Source organism: Oncorhynchus keta, unplaced genomic scaffold, assembly GCF_023373465.1.
Source record: "Oncorhynchus keta strain PuntledgeMale-10-30-2019 unplaced genomic scaffold, Oket_V2 Un_contig_24616_pilon_pilon, whole genome shotgun sequence".
In the NCBI taxonomy this organism is placed as follows: domain Eukaryota; kingdom Metazoa; phylum Chordata; class Actinopteri; order Salmoniformes; family Salmonidae; genus Oncorhynchus; species Oncorhynchus keta.
Genome location: NW_026284007.1, coordinates 26,727 through 52,389, shown reverse-complemented (window position 1 = coordinate 52,389; position 25,663 = coordinate 26,727). Strand labels below are relative to the sequence as shown.

The 25,663-nt window shown below is 46.3% G+C and overlaps 1 protein-coding gene across 1 annotated transcript in view; it reads left to right on the top strand.

Moving 5' to 3' along the window:
* The window catches only part of LOC127922111 (centlein-like), a 108,994-nt gene that overhangs the window by 66,447 nt on the left and 16,884 nt on the right, over positions 1–25,663 (top strand). The window contains exons 15-16 of the mRNA XM_052505780.1: positions 2,465–2,662; positions 11,870–11,947. Of these exons, the coding sequence (XP_052361740.1) occupies positions 2,465–2,662; positions 11,870–11,947 (276 nt within the window). The remainder of the gene's footprint in view (positions 1–2,464; positions 2,663–11,869; positions 11,948–25,663) is intronic.

Genomic DNA, 25,663 nt, shown 5'->3' with positions numbered 1-25,663 from the left:
GTTCACACTAGAGATGTGTCTGAATTCACTCAACCACATATTGTGGTCTACTTTACCATCCCTCTCTGTGTGTTTTCAAATGGCCATTTTCTCAGTCCTTCCAGACAGTTCTTTTGAGTGTGTGACCTAGTGAGAGTGATCTAAACGAATGGGGGTAGTTATTAGAGAAGGACAGTGCTTCCCTGCTCAGTTGATCTCCATGTTGTAAGCCTCTGCTGTCTAAATTGGCCCTCTGGCTACGGTGATTGTGATACTAGGTTTGTCAGGGTAAGATCTGTGTGCGACTGACTCCATGTACACACACACACACACACACACACACAAAATAGTGTGAGATACAATTGGTCTCACTTTCATATATACACACTAACAGATTCTCTCTCTCTCTCTCTCTCTCTCTCTCTCTCTCTCTCTCTCTCTCTCTCTCTCTCTCTCTCTCTCTCTCTCTCTCTCTCTTCCATTCTTTCTCTCTCCCTCTCTCCCAGGGCTCAAAATGAGTGATGAATTCACCCCTTAATCTCTTTCCGGATTATTTCACACATTCAGGGTTTGGGTCAATTGATTGTAACCCTTGACTAGCGACAGTAAATATCTATTAGGGCTGTAAATAAAAGAATAGGATCTCTGGCAGTTTCTTAATGAGCTGTGTATTCCTCCAGGACACAGTCTCGGCACACTTAAGGAGACTAAAGCCAGTTTGGTCTATCAGGAAAATGAAGATAGCTGTGGTATATCAGACCGTATACCACGGGTATGACAAAACATGTATTTTTACTGCTCTAATTACGTTGGTAACCAGTTTATAATAGCAATAAGGCACCTCAGGGTGTGTGGTATATGGCCAATATACCACGGCTAAGGGCTGTGTAAGAAAAGTATAAATACTTTATAGAATGTAGAGAGAAACCCTACAGAATATCCTAGTCTGTTTAGTCATATTATTTTGGGTATCAGAATCAGCGCATTTGTGTTTTTGTCTGAGCTTCAATGCATTTACATTTGATTTATTTTACTAATAGTCTATCTAATACCATCCATCGGCTCCGTCCACGAACTCTCTGTCAACGATAACTCTCCCTACCAACTCTCAGAGCTCTCCCTTATGAAATCTAGCAGAGCCTCAGCTAAGTACTTCTTAAAGTACTTTTATTTCACACGCCCGTGTGAAAGAAACTAAAGCAATGGAGACGTCTACTGTATGTCTGTTTATGATTAGCCTGGGTTATGTACACAGAATATGTGGGGGGCGGGGTGTGTGTGTGTGTGTGTGTGTGTGTGTGTGTGTGTGTGTGTGTGTGTGTGTGTGTGTGTTTCTGTGTGTGTGTGTGTGCTTCCCTCTGTTTCTGTATGTTTTGTGTGTGTGTTTGAAAAGCGGTCTCATGCTACCTAGCCCATCTCTCGGCTGACCGTCCATTCCAAGGTCAGCTTTTCAGGCGAGCTTACAGGGGAATGATACAGAAGATTATTGCATCGATCAATAAGCTCAAAATGAAGCAAAGGGGAGTTTTGGGTTATTGACTTTCTCATGTACAGTGGCAGCTTTGACATTTAATTGTCTCGCTCTCTTTGTATTTAGAGCCAACTGCCATTTAGTGGATTCAGGCCTCTGAGGTGCCCGAAGACCAATGAGGTTTCACACACACACACACACACACACACACACACACACACACACACACACACACACACACACACACACACACACACACACACACACACACACACACACACACACACACACACACACACACACACACACACACACACACACACACACACACACTAACTCGGGCAACATTTTAAATGCACCTCATTGCTCAATTATTTCCACTGTTCTGCCGTTGTATTGGCTTGTTGTATGGTGAGCCCATTCAAAAGCAAATAAATAAAAGGTAGCATCTTTCCCATGCGTGATTCGGTCCGCGTCAATTCTGAGGGGATTTAACGGAGATAAAACCTATTGTTATATCCAAGATACCCTCTGTGTCCGTCATCACGGCGCCATTCAATTGGTCGGATAACTCGGAAACCCTCTCAGGTACTAAACTCCTATACGGAGAATGAGCGAACAAACCAGAGAATTTCAGTGTCAAACTCAATATTGCTGCTGACGCCCTCGGCTCTTGTCTTGATAGGTTTAATTTATTCATCATTTATACAGGTGTAGGGTCTTAATTTGATCACCCTGTTGCAGGAGAACTTTCCAACAATGCAGGAAATGTTGAACTTTGAAGTTTAAAAAGGCTTCTGAAGTCTGTCATTTCCACTTTTCCCTTACAAAAATGTATAAACCCCTACAAAAATGTCCATAAATTATAATACACATAATAAGTCACATTTCCTGTTGCTGCAGGACTTTTTCCCCCTGCTGTAGAAAACTGGCTCAAATTTAGATCCTACATCTGTATCCGTCTCTCTCGCTTTCTCTAGTTTCATCACCCTTTCTACATGTTCTTCCTCTCAGGCTCTGGCAAGCGAAACTCTCCGCGAGGTGCAGGACGCCAAATCGCAGCTGAGGAAGAACAGGAAGATGGCGGAGAAGAAGAAGGCAGTAGGTGCCGGAGGGCTGTCCAAGCAGTCCATGGTCAAGGCCCAGTCCATTGCTGCGTCCATCCTCAACATGACCGAGATGGACCTGGCTGAAATGCTGGACACCGATGAGGTACAGGATCATGAATCCATAAAATAGTCACTGCGGGATAGACATAATATCTGACCCTGTATCAGTTGTTAAGAGACATATTCTACCACCTTCACAATGACCCAATGGGAACAGATACAAGTATAGGTTACCGTCACTGATAGGAAAACATGGAAAGACAGTTGACTTGTATTGAAGTCCCAGTTCAGTCAGAGGAATCTAACTGGCACTTGGCCTCTGTGGCGGTTCAGTCTCATGTAGAGGCGAAAGAAACTCACACCTATTTAGGCGAGGTGCTGGCTAGCACAGTGGAACACTCTTTAAAAATGAAGGAGAGCCGCACACTCTAGGAGCTCAGATTCCAAAATATGTAACAGAGTGCTATGGCAAATGTAGCTATATGACCTTTCTAGTCGTTGACTGGATAAGTATGGGTGAGTAGGCATCATGGACACTTAGGTGGTGGTGGTGATAGGTGATACAGTGCATCGGAAAGTATTTAGACCCCTTGACCTTTTCCACATTTTGTTATATTACAGCCTTATTCTAAAATGGATTAAATAAAACATTTTCCTCATCACTCTACACACAATACCCCATAATGACAAAGCCAAAACAGGTTTTTATTTACATAAGTATTCAGACCCTCAAGATTTAGCTCAGGTGCACCCGGTTTCCATTGATCATCCTTGAGATGTTTCTACAACTCGATTGGAGTCCACCTGTGGTAAATTCAATAGATTGGGCATGATTTGGAAAGGCACACATCTGTCTATATAAGGTCCCACAGTTGACAGTGCATGTCAGAGCAAAAACCAAGTCATGAGGTTGAAGGAATTGTCCGTAGAGCTCCAACACAGGATTGTGTCGAGGCACAGATCTGGGGAAGTGTACCCCAAAATGTCAGCAGCATTGAAGGTCCCCAAGAACACAATGGCCTCCATCATTCCTAAATGGAAGAAGTTTGGAACCACCTAGATCTGGCCGCCCGTTCAAACTGAGCAATCGGGGAGAAGGGCCTTTGGTCAGGAGGTGACCAAGAATCCGATGGTCACTCTGACAGAGCTCCAGAGTTCCTCTGTGGAGATGGGAGAACCTTCCAGAAGGTCAACCATCTCTGCAGCACTCCACCAATCAGGCCTTTATGGTAGAGTGGCCAGACGGAAGCCACTCCTCAGTAAAAGGCACATGACAGCCCGCTTGAAGTTTGCCTAAAGACTCTCAGACCATGAGAATCAAGATTCTCTGGTCTGATGAAACCAAGATTGAACTCTTTGGCCTGGAGGAAACCTGGCATCATCCCTATGGTGAAACAGAGAAGAATGGGTGAAACTTGCCAAATACAGGTGTGCCAACCTTGTAGCGTCATACCCAAGAAGACTCAAGGCTGTATTCCCTGCCAAAGGTGCTTCAACAAAGTACTGAGCAAAGGGTCTGAATACTTCTGTAAATGTGATATTTCTTATATTTAATACATTTGCAAACATTTCTAAAAATCTGTTTTTGCTTTGTGGGGTATTGTGTGTAGATTGATGAGGGGGAGAGGAAAAAAAACAATTTAATCAATTTTATTTTATTTTTATTTATTTTTTTATTTTACCTTTATTTAACCAGGCAAGTCAGTTAAGAACACATTCTTATTTTCAATGACGGCCTGGGAACAGTGGGTTAACTGCCTGTTCAGGGGCAGAACGACAGATTCGTACCTTGTCAGCTCGGAGGTTTGAACTCACAACCTTCCGGTTACTAGTCCAACGCTCTAACCACTAGGCTACGCTGCCGCCTTAGAATAAGGCTGTAACATAACGTGGTGGTCTAGTGTGTTTGGGATTTATCAGAGTTATGGAATGGCTTGTTCTTTCTGGGGTCCTCCTGGGGCAAACATCTGACATACATTATATATACAGTATATTCAAATTGTTTTGCAGTGGCGTCCACGATCCCCTAAATGCACATAGGGGAAACACTAGCTTTATGTATAGGAAGACAATTCTAGAAAACATGGCTACGTACATAACAGAATGGAACCAGGCTAGGATACAACTATCTCTTATTCAAGAGAAGAAGAAAACGCCACAATATTGAAAATCTCACACTCATACTCGCTATAAAAGTGATTTGGCTCATGGCTTTTCTTGTTCAAGAAGGACCCTTTGTTTCATGACCACAAGCTCTAACTACAGTACGTCCCCACTTCCTCCCCATAGATCACTCCTTCTCTCGCTCTTCTCCCTTGTCGTCAATTAACCGACACAGCGTTACAATCAACTTCCTGTCTTCATCACAGGATGTGAGAGTGTATGCCAGCCAGGAATCAGGCACCACCTACCCTGGAATGACAGGGCCTAGATACGTTTGAAGAAATGTTCCAACTTATCAGAGCTTAATGACCGTGAAGTGTGTGTGAGGTGAGGGTGTGTGTTAATGGCGGCTAATGGCATTCTGCCCGGTCAACGGCGTGTGTGTGTGTCTGTTGGTGTTAATTGCTCGTCCGTGGATTACGGCGCTGTCGGGTGCTCAGGGACCCACTGGAGAACGGGTAAGTGGTCTGTCACTGGAAGGGTGTGTGTGTGTGTGTGTATGTGTTGGGAGCGGAGAGGAGAGGAGAGGAGCCAGTCACGGTGTGTTGCTAATTGAAAATCCCCCAGGAACCATGGAAGGACAAGGGGGAACAGTAATTGTGTGTCTGTGTAGATCTTTATGCAACTGGAAGTTACCAGGAAACCAGACATGTTTTAATCTGTCCAGGTTGGAATCCACCTACTGCTTACTTAGTAACAGAGAGTTTTCCACCAGGTATTTTACCGTGTCAAATGTTGATGTTGAGATGTTTTGTTTCTGCGACTGAAAGATTCAGACAGAGTTGAATAGGGGCAGCAGTGTGGTTCTCTCAGTTTGAGAGGAGGAGTTGTTCTGCTATACTGTACCTTGTATTTCTTTTCTGCGGTTACTGAGGGTGGTTGTGGGAAAAGCCCTTTGTGTTGCCACGGCCCTACACACTCAAACACACACACACAAATCAAATCAAATGTTATTTGTCACATGCTCCGAATACAACAGTGAAATACTTACTAACCAACAATGCAGTTAAAACAAGACTATTAAAAAATACCAATTAAATTTGAACTATAAACAAATAATAAATCAAATGGACAAATAACATAAAAAATGAAGAAAAAAAATATATCCAAGTTACTAAAGAAATAATATACCTAAATAAAACAAATATAATTAGAAATAAAAGTAATAGACACACTAGCATACTCTCTCCCTGCCACTCCATCCAGCAGTAGACAGGCAGTAAGAGAGTGGCAGTAGTGATCAGCTCCTCCTTTGGCAGCAGCAGCTTGTTGTGGACTTAATGATGCGTCTGTAATAAGGACATAATTGCCAGGCCAGTTTGTTTTCCAACAGGGCCCCTAATGAGAGACGAAGGGTCAGTGTATTGTTATGCATCCTCTGAGGGGCCACACACATACACACACACCCTTCTCACCTCCGTGGGAGGCACAGGAGGCAGGGGTGATGAGGAGCCCACCACCAAGCAAGCCCACACCTCACCTCGCTCTCATTCTATCGCTCTCTTCATTCTATCGCTCTCTTACATTCTATCGCTCTCTCTCATTCTATTGCTCTCTCTCATTCTATCGCTCTCATTCTTTCTCATTCTATCCTCTCTCTCTCATTCTATCGCTCTCTCTCATTCTATCGCTCTTTCTCATTCTATCGCTCTTCTCATTCTACCGCTCTCTCTCATTCTATCGCTCTTTCTCATTCTATCGCTCTCTCTCATTCTATCGCTCTCTCTCATTCTATCGCTCTCTCTCATTCTATCGCTCTCTCTCATTCTATCGCTCTCTCTCATTCTATCGCTCTCTCTCATTCTATCGCTCTCTCTCATTCTATCGCTCTCTCTCATTCTATCGCTCTCTCTCATTCTATCCCTCTCTCTCATTCTATCCCTCTCTCTCATTCTATCTCTCTCTCTCATTCTATCCCTCTCTCTCATTCTATCGCTCTCTCTCATTCTATCGCTCTCTCTCATTCTATCTCTCTCTCTTCTATTCTATCACTCTCTCTCTCATCTATCTCTCGCTCTTATTCTATCGCTCTCTCTCATTCTATCGCTCTCTCTCATTCTATCTCTCTCTCATCTCTCTTATTCTATCACTCTCTCTTATTCTATCACTCTCTCTCATTCTATCTCTCGCTCTTATTCTATCGCTCTCTCTCATTCTATCTCTCGCTCTCATTCTATCGCTCTCTCTCATTCTATCGTTCACTCTCATTCTATCGCTCTCTCTCATTCTATCACTCTCTTTCTCTCTCTGCCTGTCTCACTACCTATCTCTGCCTCTACCTAGTCCCCTTCCCTCCCTCCCTCTCCAGTCACACTAATGAGGGTCTCTGAAGACATGGAAATTAGCTGTGCACTAACGCTACCACCAGGCCCAACCATCCCCATCCATCTAGGGGAGCCAGGGATGCCCCCCATCCCCATCCGTCTAGGGGAGCCAGGGAGGCCCACCGTCCCCATTCGTCTAGGGGAGCTGGGGAGGCCCACCATCCCCATCCATCTAGGGGAGCCAGGGAGGCCCACCATCCCCATCCATCTAGGGGAGCTGGGGAGGCCCACCATCCCCATCCATCTAGGGGAGCAGGGGAGGCCCACCATCCCCATCCGTCTAGGGGAGCCAGGGAGGCCCACCATCCCCATTCGTCTAGGGGAGCTGGGGAGGCCCACCATCCCCATTCGTCTAGGGAGCCAGGGAGGCCCACCATCCCCATTCGTCTAGGGGAGCCAGGGAGGCCCACCATCCCCATTCGTCTAGGGAGCAGGGGAGGCCCACCATCCCCATTCGTCTAGGGGAGCCAGGGAGGCCCACCATCCCCATTCGTCTAGGGGAGCCAGGGAGGCCCACCATTCCCATTCGTCTAGGGGAGCCAGGGAGGCCCACCATCCCCATTCGTCTAGGGGAGCCAGGGAGGCCCACCATCCCCATCCATCTAGGGGAGCAGGGAGGCCCACCATCCCCATCCGTCTAGAGGAGCCAGGGAGGCCCACCATCCCCATCCGTCTAGGGCAGGTATTCCCAAACTAGGGTACGCGCAATGCCGTCGGGGGTACTCCAAATAAAAATGTGATAATTCAAATGAAAAAATAATTTTTATTCTTCACATTTTCAAACAGTAGATTTATATTTTGGGTGAGCTTTCTTTCTTGACTGAGTAGCCTCGTTTCACTGCCAAAAATTAAATTAAACCATCTAGTGTTCAGTGATATAACAACACAATGTCAAATACAAGTAGCTGAGTCAAATAATAACATCTAATCACATTAACTGTTACCCTCATCCCCTTCACTCTTGCGCAGACATTTAGAACCAAAACATGACCATTTTAAAAATAAGCCACAAGACTTTTTCAGCGAGAATGAAGACGACTTTTGAGTAGTAAGACATGTATAAAAGCAACAAATACCATTAATAAGAAGGGGCTAGAAGCGTCTTATATGGTGAGCTACCGAGTGGCTAGAACAGGCAAGCCCCATACTATTGAGGAGGACTTAATTTTTACATTTATGGGGGGTCAATTAAGGAAGACATCGTCTTCTGGAAACCAGGACAACAGGAGAGGATATTTCTAAAGCAGTGAAGAGCTTGGTGACATCAAATGGACTGGTGATCAAGATGTGTTGGTAGCTGTACTGATGACGCAAAAGCCATGATAGGGAGACATAGTGGAGTGGTAACACACGTGCAAGCAGTTATACAACATACAATTGCTCATCTCCCCCCCCCGAAAGTCTTCCCTGGCCTGCAATCCCCATCCATCTAGAGGATAGGAGAGCCAGGGAGGACCACCATCCCCATCCGTCTAGAGGATAGGAGAGCCAGGGAGGCCCACCATCCCCATCCATCTAGAGGATAGGAGAGCCAGGGAGGCCCACCATCCCCATCCATCTAGAGGATAGGAGAGCAAGGGAGGCCTACCATCCCCATCCGTCTAGGGGATAGGAGAGCCAGGGAGGCCCACCATCCCCATCCGTCTAGGTGATAGGAGAGCCAGGGAGGCCCACCATCCCCATCCGTCTAGAGGATAGGAGAGCCAGGGAGGCCCACCATCCCCATCCATCTAGAGGATAGGAGAGCCAGGGAGGCCCACCATCCCCATCCATCTAGAGGATAGGAGAGCAAGGGAGGCCTACCATCCCCATCCGTCTAGGGGATAGGAGAGCCAGGGAGGCCCACCATCCCCATCCATCTAGAGGATAGGAGAGCCAGGGAGGCCCACCATCCCCATCCGTCTAGAGGATAGGAGAGCCAGGGAGGCCCACCATCCCCATCCATCTAGAGGATAGGAGAGCCAGGGAGGCCCACCATCCCCATCCGTCTAGGGGATAGGAGAGACAGGGAGGCCCACCATCCCCATCCGTCTAGGGGATAGGAGAGCCAGGGAGGCCCACCATCCCCATCCATCTAGAGGATAGGAGAGCCAGGGAGGCCCACCATCCCCATCCGTCTAGAGGATAGGAGAGCCAGGGAGGCCCACCATCCCCATCCATCTAGAGGATAGGAGAGCCAGGGAGGCCCACCATGCCCATCCATCTAGAGGATAGGAGAGCCAGGGAGGCCCACCATCCCCATCCGTCTAGAGGATAGGAGAGCCAGGGAGGCCCACCATCCCCATCCATCTAGAGGATAGGAGAGCCAGGGAGGCCCACCATCCCCATCCATCTAGAGGATAGGAGAGCAACGGAGGCCTACCATCCCCATCCGTCTAGGGGATAGGAGAGCCAGGGAGGCCCACCATCCCCATCCGTCTAGGTGATAGGAGAGCAAGGGAGGACCACCATCCCCATCCGTCTAGGGGATAGGAGAGCCAGGGAGGCCTACCATCCCCATCCGTCTAGGGGATAGGAGAGCCAGGGAGGCCCACCATCCCCATCCGTCTAGAGGATAGGAGAGCCAGGGAGGCCCACCATCCCCATCCATCTAGGGGATAGGAGAGCCAGGGAGGCCCACCATCCCCATCCATCTAGAGGATAGGAGAGCCAGGGAGGCCCACCATCCTCATCTGTCTAGAGGATAGGAGAGCCAGGGAGGACCACCATCCCCATCCATCTAGAGGATAGGAGAGCCAGGGAGGCCCACCATCCCCATCCGTCTAGGGGATAGGAGAGCCAGGGAGGCCCACCATCCCCATCCATCTAGAGGATAGGAGAGCCAGGGAGGCCCACCATCCCCATCCGTCTAGGGGATAGGAGAGCCAGGGAGGCCCACCATCCTCATCCATATAGGGGATAGGAGAGACAGGGAGGCCCACCATCCCCATCCGTCTAGGGGATAGGAGAGACAGGGAGGCCCACCATCCCCATCCATCTAGAGGATAGGAGAGCCAGGAGGCCCACCATCCCCATCCATCTAGAGGATAGGAGAGCCAGGGAGGACCACCATCCCCATCCATATAGGGGATAGGAGAGCCAGGGAGGCCCACCATCCCCATCCATCTAGGGGATAGGAGAGCCAGGGAGGACCACCATCCCCATCCATCTAGAGGATAGGAGAGCCAGGGAGGCCCACCATCCCCATCCATCTAGAGGATAGGAGAGCCAGGGAGGACCACCATCCCCATCCATATAGGGGATAGGAGAGCCAGGGAGGCCCACCATCCCCATCCGTCTAGGGGATAGGAGAGCCAGGGAGGACCACCATCCCCATCCGTCTAGAGGATAGGAGAGCCAGGGAGGCCCACCATCCCCATCCATCTAGAGGATAGGAGAGCCAGGGAGGCCCACCATCCCCATCCGTCTAGAGGATAGGAGAGCAAGGGAGGCCCACCATCCCCATCCGTCTAGGGGATAGGAGAGCCAGGGAGGCCCACCATCCCCATCCGTCTAGAGGATAGGAGAGCCAGGGAGGCCCACCATCCCCATCCATCTAGAGGATAGGAGAGCCAGGGAGGCCCACCATCCCCATCCGTCTAGAGGATAGGAGAGCCAGGGAGGCCCACCATCCCCATCCGTCTAGGGGATAGGAGAGCCAGGGAGGCCCACCATCCCCATCCGTCTAGAGGATAGGAGAGTCAGGGAGGACCACCATCCCCATCCATATAGGGGATAGGAGAGCCAGGGAGGCCCACCATCCCCATCCATATAGGGGATAGGAGAGCCAGGGAGGACCACCATCCCCATCCATCTAGGGGATAGGAGAGCCAGGGAGGCCCACCATCCCCATCCGTCTAGGGGATAGGAGAGCCAGGGAGGCCCACCATCCCCATCCATATAGGGGATAGGAGAGCCAGGGAGGCCCACCATCCCCATCCGTCTAGGGATAGGAGAGACAGGGAGGCCCACCATCCCCATCCATCTAGGGGATAGGAGAGCCAGGGAGGACCACCATCCCCATCCGTCTAGGGGATAGGAGAGCCAGGGAGGCCCACCATCCCCATCCATATAGGGGATAGGAGAGACAGGGAGGCCCACCATCCCCATCCGTCTAGGGGATAGGAGAGCCAGGGAGGCCCACCATCCCCATCCATATAGGGGATAGGAGAGCCAGGGAGGACCTTCGGGGGGGAGACGAGTGCAATTGGTTCCTCAGCCCCACACACCGTATCCTCCATTCACCGACCCCTCTACCTCTTTGAGAGACAGCACCTGAGGTTAAAGCCTTGCAGGGTTCTGTTAACTGGGACAAGCTGTATATGCATAGGGAACTGGCACTGGTGTATGTATGCATACTAGAGGGTTCATTAGCAGTAACAAGGTTGCACTATCTGCACGCTGCTGATGGTGTCTCTTTAATAATAAAGGCTGACCCTGAGGGGAGCAGCGGTCTAAGGCATCGCAGTGCTGAGGCGCCACTACAGCTTGGGGTTCACCCATACGGCGGTGCACAATTGTCCCAGGGCCGTTCGGGTTAGGGGAGGGTTTGGCAGGGGGCTTTGCTTGGCTCATCACTCTGTAGTGACTCCTTTCCCCTTATTTTTCATGAAAGCTTCATTTTCTGAACTCACCTCAGCCTTTGTTTTTGTATCTGCGTTGAAGTGAAATTGCCTTAAATTGAGTGATATTCTGGTTGTACAGAGACGATTCGCCCTGTGAGGCTCAGTTGGTAGAGCATGGCCAAATGATTGTTTTGGATAAAAGCTTCTACTAAATGGCATATATCATTATTATTATTATTATTTGTTCATCTTTGGTGGTTGTTGTGTGTGTCTCTGCAGGAGGAGGATGATGTGGCAGCAGACAGCAGGAGAGACCAGGAGTGGCTGGACCAGGTCATGAAGATCCTCCAACAACAGGTCTGGTTTCAAGTCTGCTAGTGTTTTTAGTATTATCTACAGTAGTTAGGATCAGTAGTGGAGGGTAAACACACCTCTTCAGGGTATGAAGAGTGTTACTTTACTCAACGCGAACGGCGATCAGTACTTACCCACCGATTTGATTTACCACCACATCACTGGTACTGATAGTTCAGCCATTGTGGTCTCGCATAGAGATGAACCAACACATTTTGTCTAAATCAAGAATGAACTAGTTACAATAGAGAGAAGAAAAGACTGAGGATAGCAGAGTGTGAGTTGTGTACAAACACTTGTCTGTGTGTATGTGCCGTCAGCTCTGTGATCCGGTTCAGATTGAGTGTGTGTGTCCGTGTCCATGTCAATTCGCGCTGCAGGCACTCATGCGTCGCCTCCTCAACACGACACACACCGGCTCTTCCTCTGACCTTTTCACCTCCCCTCACAGACACACACCGGCTCTTCCTCTGACCTTTTCACCTCCCCTCACAGACACACTCTGGCTCCACTCAATCCATGTTTTCCCCTCCAGCCGGACTGCTCTCAGGCCCCCACTCCACCACTGTCCTCCTGCATTCCTCCCCTTCCTTTATTTCTTGCTCTCTCGTTGTCTCTCTCGCACTCTCGCTTTCTTTCTCACTCTCTCTCTCCCCCCGATCTCTTTATCCCCCCCATCTTTTTCTCTCTCTCGCTCTCTCTGGCTCAGACCCCAAGGCAGCTTGTTAGTGGGGAACTAAATATTGATTTGGCGTTGCTGTCGATGCCGGGAGAATGAGCGAGCGTCCACCAGAGACGGTCCACCGGCAGGCTGCTATTGACGTTTTCCGCAGGCAGAGGAGAGAGAGGGGGAGGAGAGGGGGATGACAAAGCTGAGACTAGCCCCCGGGTCCCGGAGGGGGCCACAGACACTGCCGTGGTGACCCCCCCCCCCCTCTCTATCTCTTTTTTTTCTATCCCTCGCTCTCTCACGCCAGACTTTTTATATCCATCCCCTTTCAAGTCTTCTCTCTCTCTCTCTCTCTCTCTCTCTCTCTCTCTCTCTCTGTGCCTGGCTTAATAAACTCACAGTAACTCTAGAGGGACACACAAACATCAAGGGGAGTTTGTTGGCAGGTGAGATTTTAGAAAAAGGAAGCCGACTGTGACTGTGTTTAGTTGTGCTAGTGGTGTGTACTGTACTCTACAGCATATGTCTCTGTTTCTGTGTGTCTCTTTGTCTCTATCTCAGTTTCTCTATCTCTGTGTCTCTGTGTCTTTCTCTCTATCTCTGTTTCTGTGTCCCTGTCTCTCTTTCTGTGTCCCTGTCGCTGTGTCTCTGTCTGTCTCTGACTCTCTTTGTCTCTGTGCCTCTGTTTCTGTCTCTGTGTCTGTCTCTTTGTCTCTATCTGTATCTACGTGTCTGTGTTTCTGTCTTTGTGTCTCTATTTCTGTGTATATGTCTCTGTGTCTATGCCTGTGTGTCTTTGTTTCTGTGTCTCTGTCTCTCTGTGTGACTGCAGGTGCATTTGTTCCTTGTCAGTGTGCATCCTATCTTCACACACTGACACGTTGTCTTTAGAGAACTAAGAAGACATAATAGATATAGTTGAAGTCGGAAGTTTACATAAACTTAGGTTGGAGTCATTAAAAGTAGTTTTTCAACCACTCCACAAATCTCTATAGTTTTGTCAAGTTGGTTAGGACATCTACTTTGTGCATGACACAAGTCATGTTTCCAACAATTGTTTACAGACAGATTATTTAACTTATAATTCACTGTATCACAAATCCTGTGGGTCAGAAGTTTACATACACTAAGTTGACTGTGCCTTTAAACAGCTTGGAAAATTCCAGAAAATTATGTCATGGCTTTAGAAGATTCTGATAGGCTAATTGACATAATTTGTACCTGTGGATGTATTTCAAGGCCTACCTTCACACTCCGTGCCTCTTTGCTTGACATCATGGGAAAATCAAAAGAAATCAGCCAAGACCTCAGAAAAAAAAATTCTAGACCTCCACAAGTCTGGTTCATCCTTGGGAGCAATTTCCAAATGCCTGAAGGTACCACGTTCATCTGTACAAACAATAGTACGCTAGTATAAACACCATGGGACCACGCAGCCGTCATACCACTCAGGAAGGAGACGCGTTCTGTCTCCTAGAGATGAACGTACTTTGGTGGAGGAAACAGGTACAAAAGTATCTATATCCACAGTAAAACCTATATCGACATAACCTGAAATGCCGCTCTGCAAGGAAGAAGCCACTGCTCCAAAACCGCCATAAAAATGCAGACTACGGTTTGCAACTGCACATGGGGACAAAAATCATACTTTTTGGAGAAATGTCCTCTGGTCGGATTAAACAAAAATAGAACTGTTTGGCCTTAATAACCATTGTTATGTTTGGAGGAAAAGGGGAGGCTTGCATGCCGAAGAACACCATCCCAACCGTGAAGCACGGGGGTGGCAGCCTCATGTTGTGGTGTTGCATTGCTGCAGGAGGGACTTGTGCCCTTCACAAAATAGATGGCATCATGAGGAAAGAAAATTATGGGGCTATATTGAAGCAACATCTTTAAGACATTTAGTCAGCAAGTTAAGAGCGACTCAAAAATGGGTCTTCCAAATGGACAATGACCCCAACATACTTTACAAAGTTGTGAAAAATGGATTAAGGGGGAGGGGGTGAGAAGGCCATTACTTTATCCTGATCCTAGGTATTTGTGGGCCTTAAAGAGGTGGGGTTTCAGGTGCTCCAAAGGTGGTGATTGACACCAGCTGTCCTGGCGTCGGAATGGGTTTGTTCCACCATTGGTGATCCCTAAGACTTTTTACTAGATTGGGGAAGCCAGAAGGCAGCGAACAGTTTTGACTGGGCTGAAGTTAACTGTACTTCCTCAGTGGTAGGGAGGCAATGCTAGGCCAGAGAGTGGATGAAACTTCAGTGCCCACTGGGTGTGGGAAAGAAATAAAAGCTGAGGTATGAATGCCGTTCCCTCACTATTACCGTGACATTTCACCATGGTCTTAAAATAAGGTGGTGATCCTAACTGGAAGCCAGTGGAGACAGGGCATTTTTAGCTAGGATTAAATGAGAAACTTGGGAAAAACTGAACAAATGTATTTGTAAACGTTCTGGATGAGTTGTACATCAATGGCACATGCAGGGAGCCCAGCCAACAGCGAAGCAGTAATCCAAAGTACAACTGTTGTCTTCCTGTCATCCATTTGAGTTGCTCAGTGAGCAGGAGAATGAACCTACAGGAACACTACCGCCTTGATGTTAGTTGAGAACTGACAGGGTGGTGTCCAGGATCACGCCAAGGTTCTTAGCGCTCTGGGAGGAGGACACAATGGAGTTGTCCCGTGATTCCTCCACACTGCAGTCCTGTCACCACAGTTAAGGAAGAGACAGAAATAGACCGAGAGAGAAAGAGGGAGGTGGTGATCCATGTCCTTAGCTGGCTGTCTGTCAGACATGCAGAGATGGGTTCGCCACCTGGTCATGGGAAGGGTGGGTGGGAGAAGATTAATTGTGTGTCGTCTGTGTAGCAATGATAGGTGAGACCATGTGAGGTTATGACAGAGCCAAGTGACTTGTGTGTATAGCGAGAATAGGAGTGTGCCTAGAACAGAGCCCTGGGGTGTGGTGAGTGTGTGTGTGTGGTGGTGTGTTCTGTGTCCTGACTCCTTCTGGTAGGAGCCCACCCTGTCAGGTCAGGACCTAATGGAGCTGCCTGTGGGCCACTTTATTATCTCGGAGAGGGTGGAGAGGAGGATCTGATGGTTCCACAGTCATCGAAGGTAGCAGTCCGATAGTGTCTGAAGGATGAGAGCAGAGGACATCAGTCAGGAAGTTAAAGCTTGGTCAAAAATGGGTCTTCCACTGGACAATGACCCCAAGCATACTTCCAAAGTTGTGAAAAATGGATTAAGGACAACAAAGTCAAGGCCATCACAAAGCCCTGATCCTATAGAAAATGTGTGGGACAGAACTGAAAATTGATTGAAGAGGCCTACAAACTTAACTCAGTTACACCAGCTGTCAGGAGGAATGGGCCAAAATTCAGTGTTATTGTGGGAAGCTTGTGGAAGGCTACCCGAATACTTTGACCTAAGTTAAACAATTTAAAAGAATGCTACCAAATACTAATTGAGTGTATGTAAACTTTAATAAGACCCACTGGGAATGTGGTGAAAGAAATAAAAGCTGAAATAAATCATTCTCTCTACTGGTAGTGTGTTCATTTCAATACTTAAATAAGACCACTCCTAACTGAGTGTGACAGGTGAATACTTTACTAAGACCAAATGTCAGGTAGTGTGAAAAACTGAGATTAAATGTATTTGTAAACTTACTGATTGAACTGTACATCAATGTGAAATGACAATATTCTAGAAAGCAGGCAGCAGTCTCTCTACTGTAGTGTGTTCTGTCTTCCTGTCATCCATTTGAGTTGCTCAGTGAGCAGGAGAATGTGAAACAGTGAACACTATGGCCTGTCTGTCACCCTGCTGCCTGTGGCAGTCGCACTAATTTAACAAGGCTTCCTTAACAGGGATATGATCTGCCCTGTTCCTCCACACTGCCCTGTCACCGACAGTTAAAAAGGAGAAGAGACAGAAATAGACAGAGAGAGAAGAGGGTTCAGGAATACTTTAGATCCATGTCCTTAGCTGGCTGGCTGTCACTTGGTGGGTGGGTGGGTGGGTGGGTACTTTAATAAGTGGGTGGGTGGGTGGGTGGGTGGTGTGTTCATGTGTGTGTTTAATGTGTGTGTGTGTGTGGTGTGTGTGTGTGTGTGTGTGTGTGTGTGTGTGTGTGTGTGTGTGTGTGTGTGTGTTGTGTGTGTGACACTGTGTGTGTGTGTGTGTGTCCTGACTACTTCTGCAGCAGCCCAGTCCTGTCACTGTAGTGTGTTCAATGGAGCTGCCTGTGGGACAGCACTTTATTATCTCAGTGGCACTGTCAATAGCAGAACCATCAGTCACCGGGCTGTCCGTCTGTCTACTGTGAATCTTTAATAAGCCACCACCACCCACTGCCCCGCCAGGCTCACTGTCACTGTCAAAGACCACACCAGCCAGCCACACGTCAACATAACAAGGACAGAGGGAGAGGCCCTGACACAGTGGCTACTTTAGTGTGTGTGTGACAGAGAGTGAGGAATTGATTGAAGAGGTGTGTGTTTTGATTGTGGAACTGTTGTATTTTCAGTGTTGATGTACTGTGTATGGGTGATGGTGTTTGAATGCTGTGAATACTTTAATGAGACATCTCTCTACTGGTAGTGTGTTCATGTGAATACTTTAATGAGACATCTCTCTACTGGTAGTGTGTTCGTGTGAATACTTTAATAAGACCACTCTACTGATAGTGTGTTCATGTGAATACTTTAATAAGACCACTCTCTACTGGTAGTGTGTTCATGTGAATACTTTAATAAGACCACTCTCTACTGGTAGTGTGTTCATGTGAATACTTTAATAAGACCACTCTCTACTGGTAGTGTGTTCATGTGAATACTTTAATAAGACCACTCTACTGGTAGTGTGTTCATGTGAATACTTTAATAAGACCACTACTGGTAGTGTGTTCATGTGAATACTTTAATAAGACCACTCTCTACTGGTAGTGTGTTCATGTGAATACTTTAATAAGACCACTCTCTACTGGTAGTGTGTTCATGTGAATACTTTAATAAGACCACTCTCTACTGGTAGTGTGTTCGTGTGAATACTTTAATAAGACCACTCTCTACTGGTAGTGTGTTCATGTGAATACTTTAATAAGACCACTCTACTGGTAGTGTGTTCATGTGAATACTTTAATAAGACCACTCTCTACTGGTAGTGTGTTCATGTGAATACTTTAATAAGACCACTCTACTGGTAGTGTGTTCATGTGAATACTTTAATAAGACCACTCTACGGATAGTGTGTTCATGTGAATACTTTAATAAGACCACTCTCTACTGGTAGTGTGTTCATGTGAATACTTTAATAAGACCACTCTACTGGTAGTGTGTTCATGTGAATACTTTAATAAGACCACTCTCTACTGGTAGTGTGTTCATGTGAATACTTTAATAAGACCACTCTCTACTGGTAGTGTGTTCATGTGAATACTTTAATAAGACCACACTCTACTGGTAGTGTGTTCATGGGAATACTTTAATAAGACCACTCTACTGGTAGTGTGTTCATGTGAATACTTTAATAAGACCACTCTACTGGTAGTGTGTTCATGTGAATACTTTAATAAGAAATATTAATTTCCTACTGGTTTGTGCTTCATGTGTCTTTAATAAGACCATTTTTGGTAGTGTGTTCATGTGAATACTTTAATAAGAGCATTTCTAAGTGGTAGTGTGTTCATGTGAATACTTTAATAAGACCACTCTCTAAAGGTAGTGTGTTCATGTGAATACTTTAATAAGACCACTCAATCCACTGGTAGTGTGTTCATGTGAATACTTTAATAAGACCACTCCTGACTGGTAGTGCAGCCCATTCATGTGAATAATGCTTTTTGTAAGACCACTCTACTGGTAGTGTGTTCATGTGAATACTTTAATAAGACCACTTCTCTACTGGTAGTGTGTTCATGTGAATACTTTAATAAGACCACTCTACTGGTAGTGTGTTCATGTGAATACTTTAATAAGACTTTTGCTTACTGGTAGTGTGTTCATGTGAATACTTTAATAAGACTGTTCTACTGGTAGTGTGTTCATGTGAATACTTTAATAAGACCATGTATTGGTACCATGTGAATACTATCAAGACATCTCATGGCTGTGTTCATGTGAATACTTTAATAAGAACACTCTCTACTGGTAGTGTGTTCATGTGAATACTTTAATAAGACCACTCTACTGGTAGTGTGTTCATGTGAATACTTTAATAAGACCTCTTCTCTACTGGTAGTGTGTTCATGTGAATACTTTAATAAGACCACTCTCTACTGGTAGCTGTTCATGTGAATACTTTAATAAGACCACTCTACTGGTAGTGTGTTCATGTGAATACTTTAATAAGACCACTTTAAAAGTAGTGTGTTCATCCGAATACTTTGCTAATCAAGACCACACCTACTGGTAGTGTGTTCATGTGAATACCCTTTAATAAGACCACTCTACTGGTAGTGTGTTCATGTGAATACTTTAATAAGACCACTCACCGTGTTCAACAACCTGACCCGCTAGTGTGTTCATGTGAATACTTTAATAAGACCATTTACTGGTAGTGTTCTCCCTACTGATCTGACTTTAATAAGACCATCCCTACTGGTAGTGTGTTTCAAGTGAGACCATACTTTAATAAGACCACTCTCTACTGGTAGTGTGTTCATGTGAATAACTTTAATAAGACCACTCTACTGGTAGTGTTTCATGTGAATACTTTAATAAGACCACTCCTACTGGTAGTGTGTTCATGTGAATACCTTTAATAAGACCAAATCTACTGGTAGTGTGTTCATGTGAATACTTTAATAAGACATCTTCTCTACTGGTAGTGTGTTCCGCACCGTGAATAACTCTTTAATAAGACTCATCTCTACCTGGTAGTGTGTTCATGTGAATACTTTAATAAGACCACTCTCTACTGGTAGTGTGTTCATGTGAATACTTTTGTTCATGTAAGACAAGACTCTCTACTGGTAGTGTGTTCATGTGAATACTTTAATAACTGACATGTGAATCACTACTGGTAGTGTGTTCATGTGAATACTTTAATAAGACCATCTCTCTACTGGTAGTGTGTTCATGTGAATACTTTAATAAGACCTCTCTACTGGTAGTGTGTTCATGTGAATACTTTAATAAGACACACTTACTGGTAGTTTTCATGTGAATACCAATAAGACTCTCTACTGGTAGTGTGTTCATGTGAATGACTTTCATAAGACCACTCTACTGAGTGTGTTCCTGGGAAGACTTTAATAAGACACTCTACTGATAGTGTGTTCATGTGAATACTTTAATAAGACCACTCTACTGGTAGCTAAGAACAAGGTTCAGTGATACTTTAATAAGACAACTCCCTGTTGTGTTCGTCTCAATACTTTAATAAGACACTCAAGGCTAGTGTGTTCCTGTAATATTTGTCACAGACATCCTGGTAGCTACAACCCTGCCTCACACAGGAAAAGTGGCGCAGGTCCTTTAATCCAGGCATTGTCATCTCCCGTCTGGATTACTGCAACTCGCTGTTGGCTGGGCTCCTGCCTGTGCCATTAAACCCCTACAACTCATCCAGAACGCCAGCCCGTCTGGTGTTCATTCCCATATTTTCTGACCCCAAACTGGCTTCCAGTTAAGTGTTTCCGCTACAAGACCATGTGCTTGCCTACGGAGCTGTGAGGGGAATGACACCTTACCTCCAGGCTCTGATCAGGCCCTAGACAGATGTTACTATGGAATACTGAAGTATGATTACAAGCATTTCATAAGTGTCAAAGGCTTTTATTGACAATTACATGAAGTTGATGAAGTTCAATATTTGCAGTGTTGACCCTTCTTTTCAAGACCTCTGCAATCCACCCTGACATGCTGTCAATTAACTTTTGAGCCACATCCTGACTGATGGCAGCCCATTCTTGCATAATCAATGCTTGGAGTTTGTCAGAATTTGTGGGTTTTTGTTTGTTCACCACCTCTTGAGGATTGACCACAAGTTCTCAATGGGATTAAGGTCTGGGTAGTTTTCTGGCCATGGACCCAAAATATAGATGTTTTGTTCCCCGAGCCACTTAGTTATCACTTTTGCCTTATGTGCTCCATCATGCTGGAAAAGGCTGTTCCACTGGATGTCATAAGGTGAAAACTGTTCCTGGATTGTTGGGAGAAGTTGCTCTGGGAGGATGTATTGGTACCATTCTTTATTCATGGCTGTGTTCTTAGGCAAAATTGTGTGTGAGCCCACTCCCTTGGCTGAGAAGCAACCCCACACATGAATGGTCTCCGGATGCTTTACTGTTGGCATGACACAGGACTGATGGTAGCGCTCACCTTGTCTTCTCCGGACAAGCTTTTTTCCGGATGCCCCAAACAATCGGAAAGGGGATTAATCAGAGAAAATGACTTTACCCCAGTCCTCAGCAGTCCAATCCCTGTACCTTTTGTAGTCTGTCCCTGGTGTTTTTCCTGGAGAGAAGTGGCTTCTTTGCTGCCCTTCTTGACACCAAGCCATCCTCCAAAAGTCTTTGCCTCACTGTGCATGCAGATGCTCTCACATCTGCCTGCTGCCATTCCTGAGCAAGCTCTGTACTGGTGGTGCCCCGATCCCGCAGCTGAATCAACTTCAGGAGACGGTCCTGGCTCTTGCTGAACTTTCTTGGGCGCCCAGAAGCCTTCTTCACAACAATTGAACCGCTCTCCTTGAAGTTCTTGATGATCCGATAAATGGTTGAATTAGGTGCAATCTTACTGGCAGCAAGTGGTTGACAGAGGAAGAACAATGATTCCAAGCATCACCCTCCTTTTGAAGCTTCCAGTCTGTTATTCAAACTCAATCAGCATGACAGAGTGATCTCCAGCCTTGTCCTCGTCAACACTCACACCTGTGTTAACGACAGAATCACTGCAATGATGTCAGCTGGTCATTTTGTGGCAGGGCTGAAATACAGTGGAAATGTTTTGGGGGATTCAGTTCATTTGCATGGCAAAGAGGGACTTTGCAATTAATTGAAATTCATCTGATCACTCTTCATAACATTCTGGAGTATATGCAAATTGTCATCATACAAACTGAGGCAGCAGACTTTGTGTAAATGTATATTTGTGTCATTGTCAATACTTTTGACCACGACTGTAAACATCCTCTCACAGACAAATAAAACATTGCTTCTCATTTCCTCCTCTCTCTCTCTCTCTCTCTCTCTCTCTCTCTCTCTCTCTCTCTCTCTCTCTCTCTCTCTCTCTCTCTCTCTCTCTCTTTATTTGCCGCTCTCTTTCTCTCCCCCTCTTTCCCTCTCTCTCTTTCCCCCTCTCTCACTCCCATTCCTTCTCTCTCCCGCTCTCTCTCTCTCTCCCTCTCTCACTCCCTTTCCTTCGCTCTCTCTCTTTCCCTCTCTCACTCCCTTTCCTTCTCTCTCCCGCTCTCTCTCACTCCTCTGCTCTCCACCCGGTGGCTTTTCATGAAATAAAGCCCAATATCTCTCAGTAGAACACCGTCTTAGGCTCCTACTGTATACACACACACCTACCCAGCTCCACTGGTGTTCCCCTCCTCTCATAATAATTTACTAGCCAGGGGCCCCGGACCCACACCAGCCACTACACCCCACCATGAATAACACAGCACGAAGATGTAGTGTCTGAAGACGTGCCCTGTGCCACAGGGTGTCTAGCCAATCACCGGCCCAGGGAGAATGGGGTTGAAATGGCCCAGGCCCATATTGATTTAATTGCCTTGGTTTATTTGTGGCATCCTAATTATTGACTGGAGCTGAGTTTAATGGGCCTGGCTTTATGAACACGGGGAAATGACTGCATATATGGTCTTCTTCCTCCCAAATAGCACCCTATGTTCTATTTAGTGCACTACTCTTGGCCACTGCCCTATTGAAAATAGAGAATAGGGTGTGATTTGGGACACGCATATGGCCTTCAATCTGCAGTTTGTTTGGCCCATAATGAACTGCTCCCTGTCCCTCCCTAGATCCTCTTTCACACTCATTTTAAAGCTACATTCTGGGATTTGAAAAACAACACAACAGAAGCCCTGTTGAATTGAAATGACCATTGAACAGAGTCCCAGATCACAGACTGTAGCTTTAACCTTCTACTCAACCCTCCTGACAGCCCCCAAAAAAAAACATTTGAAAAGTCGTCGGCGCACTGCCCTTTACGACCGCCGATTGGGAGGACGCTCAAGTTTTACTAGAGGGTGGCGGAAGCTGGTGTGATATTGAGCGGTAATATTTACCCTTCAGTACCCTCGGGGGAGGAGTTTGGTTGCTATAGGCACTGCACTGTGTCAACCCAGGGTCCATTAAGAGAAGATTAACTTAATATCTTTACTGTAGTGTACTCTACATATCTGGGCCTGTATTTCAATCAAGAGCCCTTAGACAACACTACTTTAACTGAGAATCAGCGATATGACGTTGCCACAAGCAGCACGCAGATGAGTGTGATGCAAGACTTTGCTCTCACACAGTGTATCTGAGCATTTTATTTTTTATTTAACCTTTATTTAACTAGGCAAGTCAGTTAAGAACAAATTCTTATTCACAATGACAGCCTAGGAACAGTGGCTATACCGCCTTGTTCAGGGACAGAATGAGAGATTTTTAAACTTGTCAGCTCGGGGATTCGATCTAGCAACCTTTCGGTTACTGGCCCAACGCTCTAACCACTAGGCTACCTACAGCATGTGCATGGGGGCGCCACACGTTGCTACAAGGTGAACAGCTGAGAAGATTAGCCTCGCGTTTCAACGCTCCTAGTTGTTGCGGAATTCGACCCGATATTCCTGTTTACTTGTGCGTGGCTGAGTCTACCTGTAAACATGGCTGAGTCTACCTGTAAACATGGCTGAGTCTACCTGTAAACAATCCTAAGTCTAGTGTCCTGTCCAGAGTGTGTACTTGTACATCAAGCTGCCTCACACTACAGACACAGCAGATAGACTAGCGTCCTGTCCAGGGTGTGTACTTGTACATCAAGCTGCCTCATACTACAGACACTAGCAGACATCAAGCTGCCTCACACTACAGACACAGCAGATAGACTAGTGTCCTGTCCAGGTGTGTACTTGTACATCAAGCTGCCTCACACCACAGACACAGCAGATAGACTAGTGTCCTGTCCAGGGTGTGTACTTGTACATCAAGCTGCCTCACACTACAGACACAGCAGATAGACTAGTGTCCTGTCCAGGGTGTGTACTTCTACATCAAGCTGCCTCACACTACAGACACAGCAGATAGACTAGCGTCCTGTCCAGGGTGTGTACTTGTACATCAAGCTGCCTCACACTACAGACACAGCAGATAGACTAGCGTCCTGTCCAGGGTGTGTACTTGCTGCCTCACATCAGACACAGCAGATGCCCTCAGAGTGTGTACTTGTACATCACAGACACAGCAGATAGACTAGTGTCCTGTCCAGGGTGTACTTGTACATCAAGCTGCCTCACATAGACAAGCTGCCTCACACTACAGACACAGCAGATAGACTAGCGTCCTGTCCAGGGTGTGTACTTCTACATCAAGCTGCCTCACTGACACAGCAGATAGACTGTCCTGTACAGGGTTGTACATCAAGCTGCCTCACACTACAGACACAGCAGATAGACTAGTGTCCTGTCCAGAGTGTGTACTTGTACATCAAGCTGCCTCACACTACAGACACAGCAGATAGACTAGTGTCCTGTCCAGAGTGTGTACTTGTACATCAAGCTGCCTCACACTACAGACACAGCAGATAGACAGTCCTGTCAGAGTGTGTACTTGTACATCTGCCTCAGTGTCCTGTCCAGAGTGTGTACTTGTACATCAAGCTGCCTCACACTACAGACACAGCAGATAGACTAGTGTCCTGTCCAGAGTGTGTACTTGTACATCAAGCTGCCTCACACTACAGACACAGCAGATAGACTAGTGTCCTGTCCAGAGTGTGTACTTGTACATCAAGACACACTACAGACACAGCAGACAGGCTCCTGCTCCTGTGAACAGTACCAGCTCACACAAGGCATGTGCAAGGCTACTTACTTACATACTCAACCAAAACCATTGTAACTTTTGAGTCAAGCACCATCATGCCCAAACAACAATATTACCAACTTCTCAAACATGTTTGTTTGTTGTCAACGCTGGCATAGTGATGGCGGATATCATCTGCAATTATTCTGCAGTTGGTAATTATTATGCAGTAATGACAAGGAACAGCGAAGAGCTCCAGCTAGTGTTGTTCCTTCAGAAAGAAGGGACTCTAATTAAGCCTTGTTTAATGATTGGGCTAATTAAATCAGCAGTGACTGTGCTGTGTGAAGGGGGGTTCTCAGACTTTGTACTGTAAATGTGCCAAGGCAGAGATTGTGGGGACAAGGGGCCCTAGGGGAGGTGGGCGACTGGTTTTGTGTGACGGGTAGAGACCAGAGTAGACTATAACCTTCCTCTCTGTGTTTACTGTGATCACAAGCTACATAGTTTATTCAGACAATGACGCTGTACACTAATAGAGTTTGGTTTAAGTTGGCCAGTCAAGATTATTCTGGAATTGAGTAATGTTAGCCTGTTATTATGGCTCATTGGATAATGTTAGCCTGTTATTATGGCTCATTGGATAATGTTAGCCTGTTATGAGGGCTCATTGAGTAATGTTAGCCTGTTATTATGGCTCATTGGATAATGTTAGCCTGATATTGTGTCTCATTGAGTAATGTTAGCCTGTTATTATGGCTCATTGGATAATGTTAGCCTGTTATTATGGCTCATTGAGTAATGTTAGCCTGTTATTATGGCTCATTGAGTAATGTTAGCCTGTTATTATGGCTCATTGGATAATGTTAGCCTGTTATTATGGCTCATTGATAATGTTAGCCTGTTATTATGGCTCATTGAGTAATGTTAGCCTGTTATTATGGCTCATTGGATAATGTTAGCCTGTTATTATGGCTCGTTGAGTAATGTTAGCCTGTTATTATGGCTCATTGAGTAATGTTAGCCTGTTATTGTGTCTCATTGAGTAATGTTAGCCTGTTATTATGGCTCATTGAG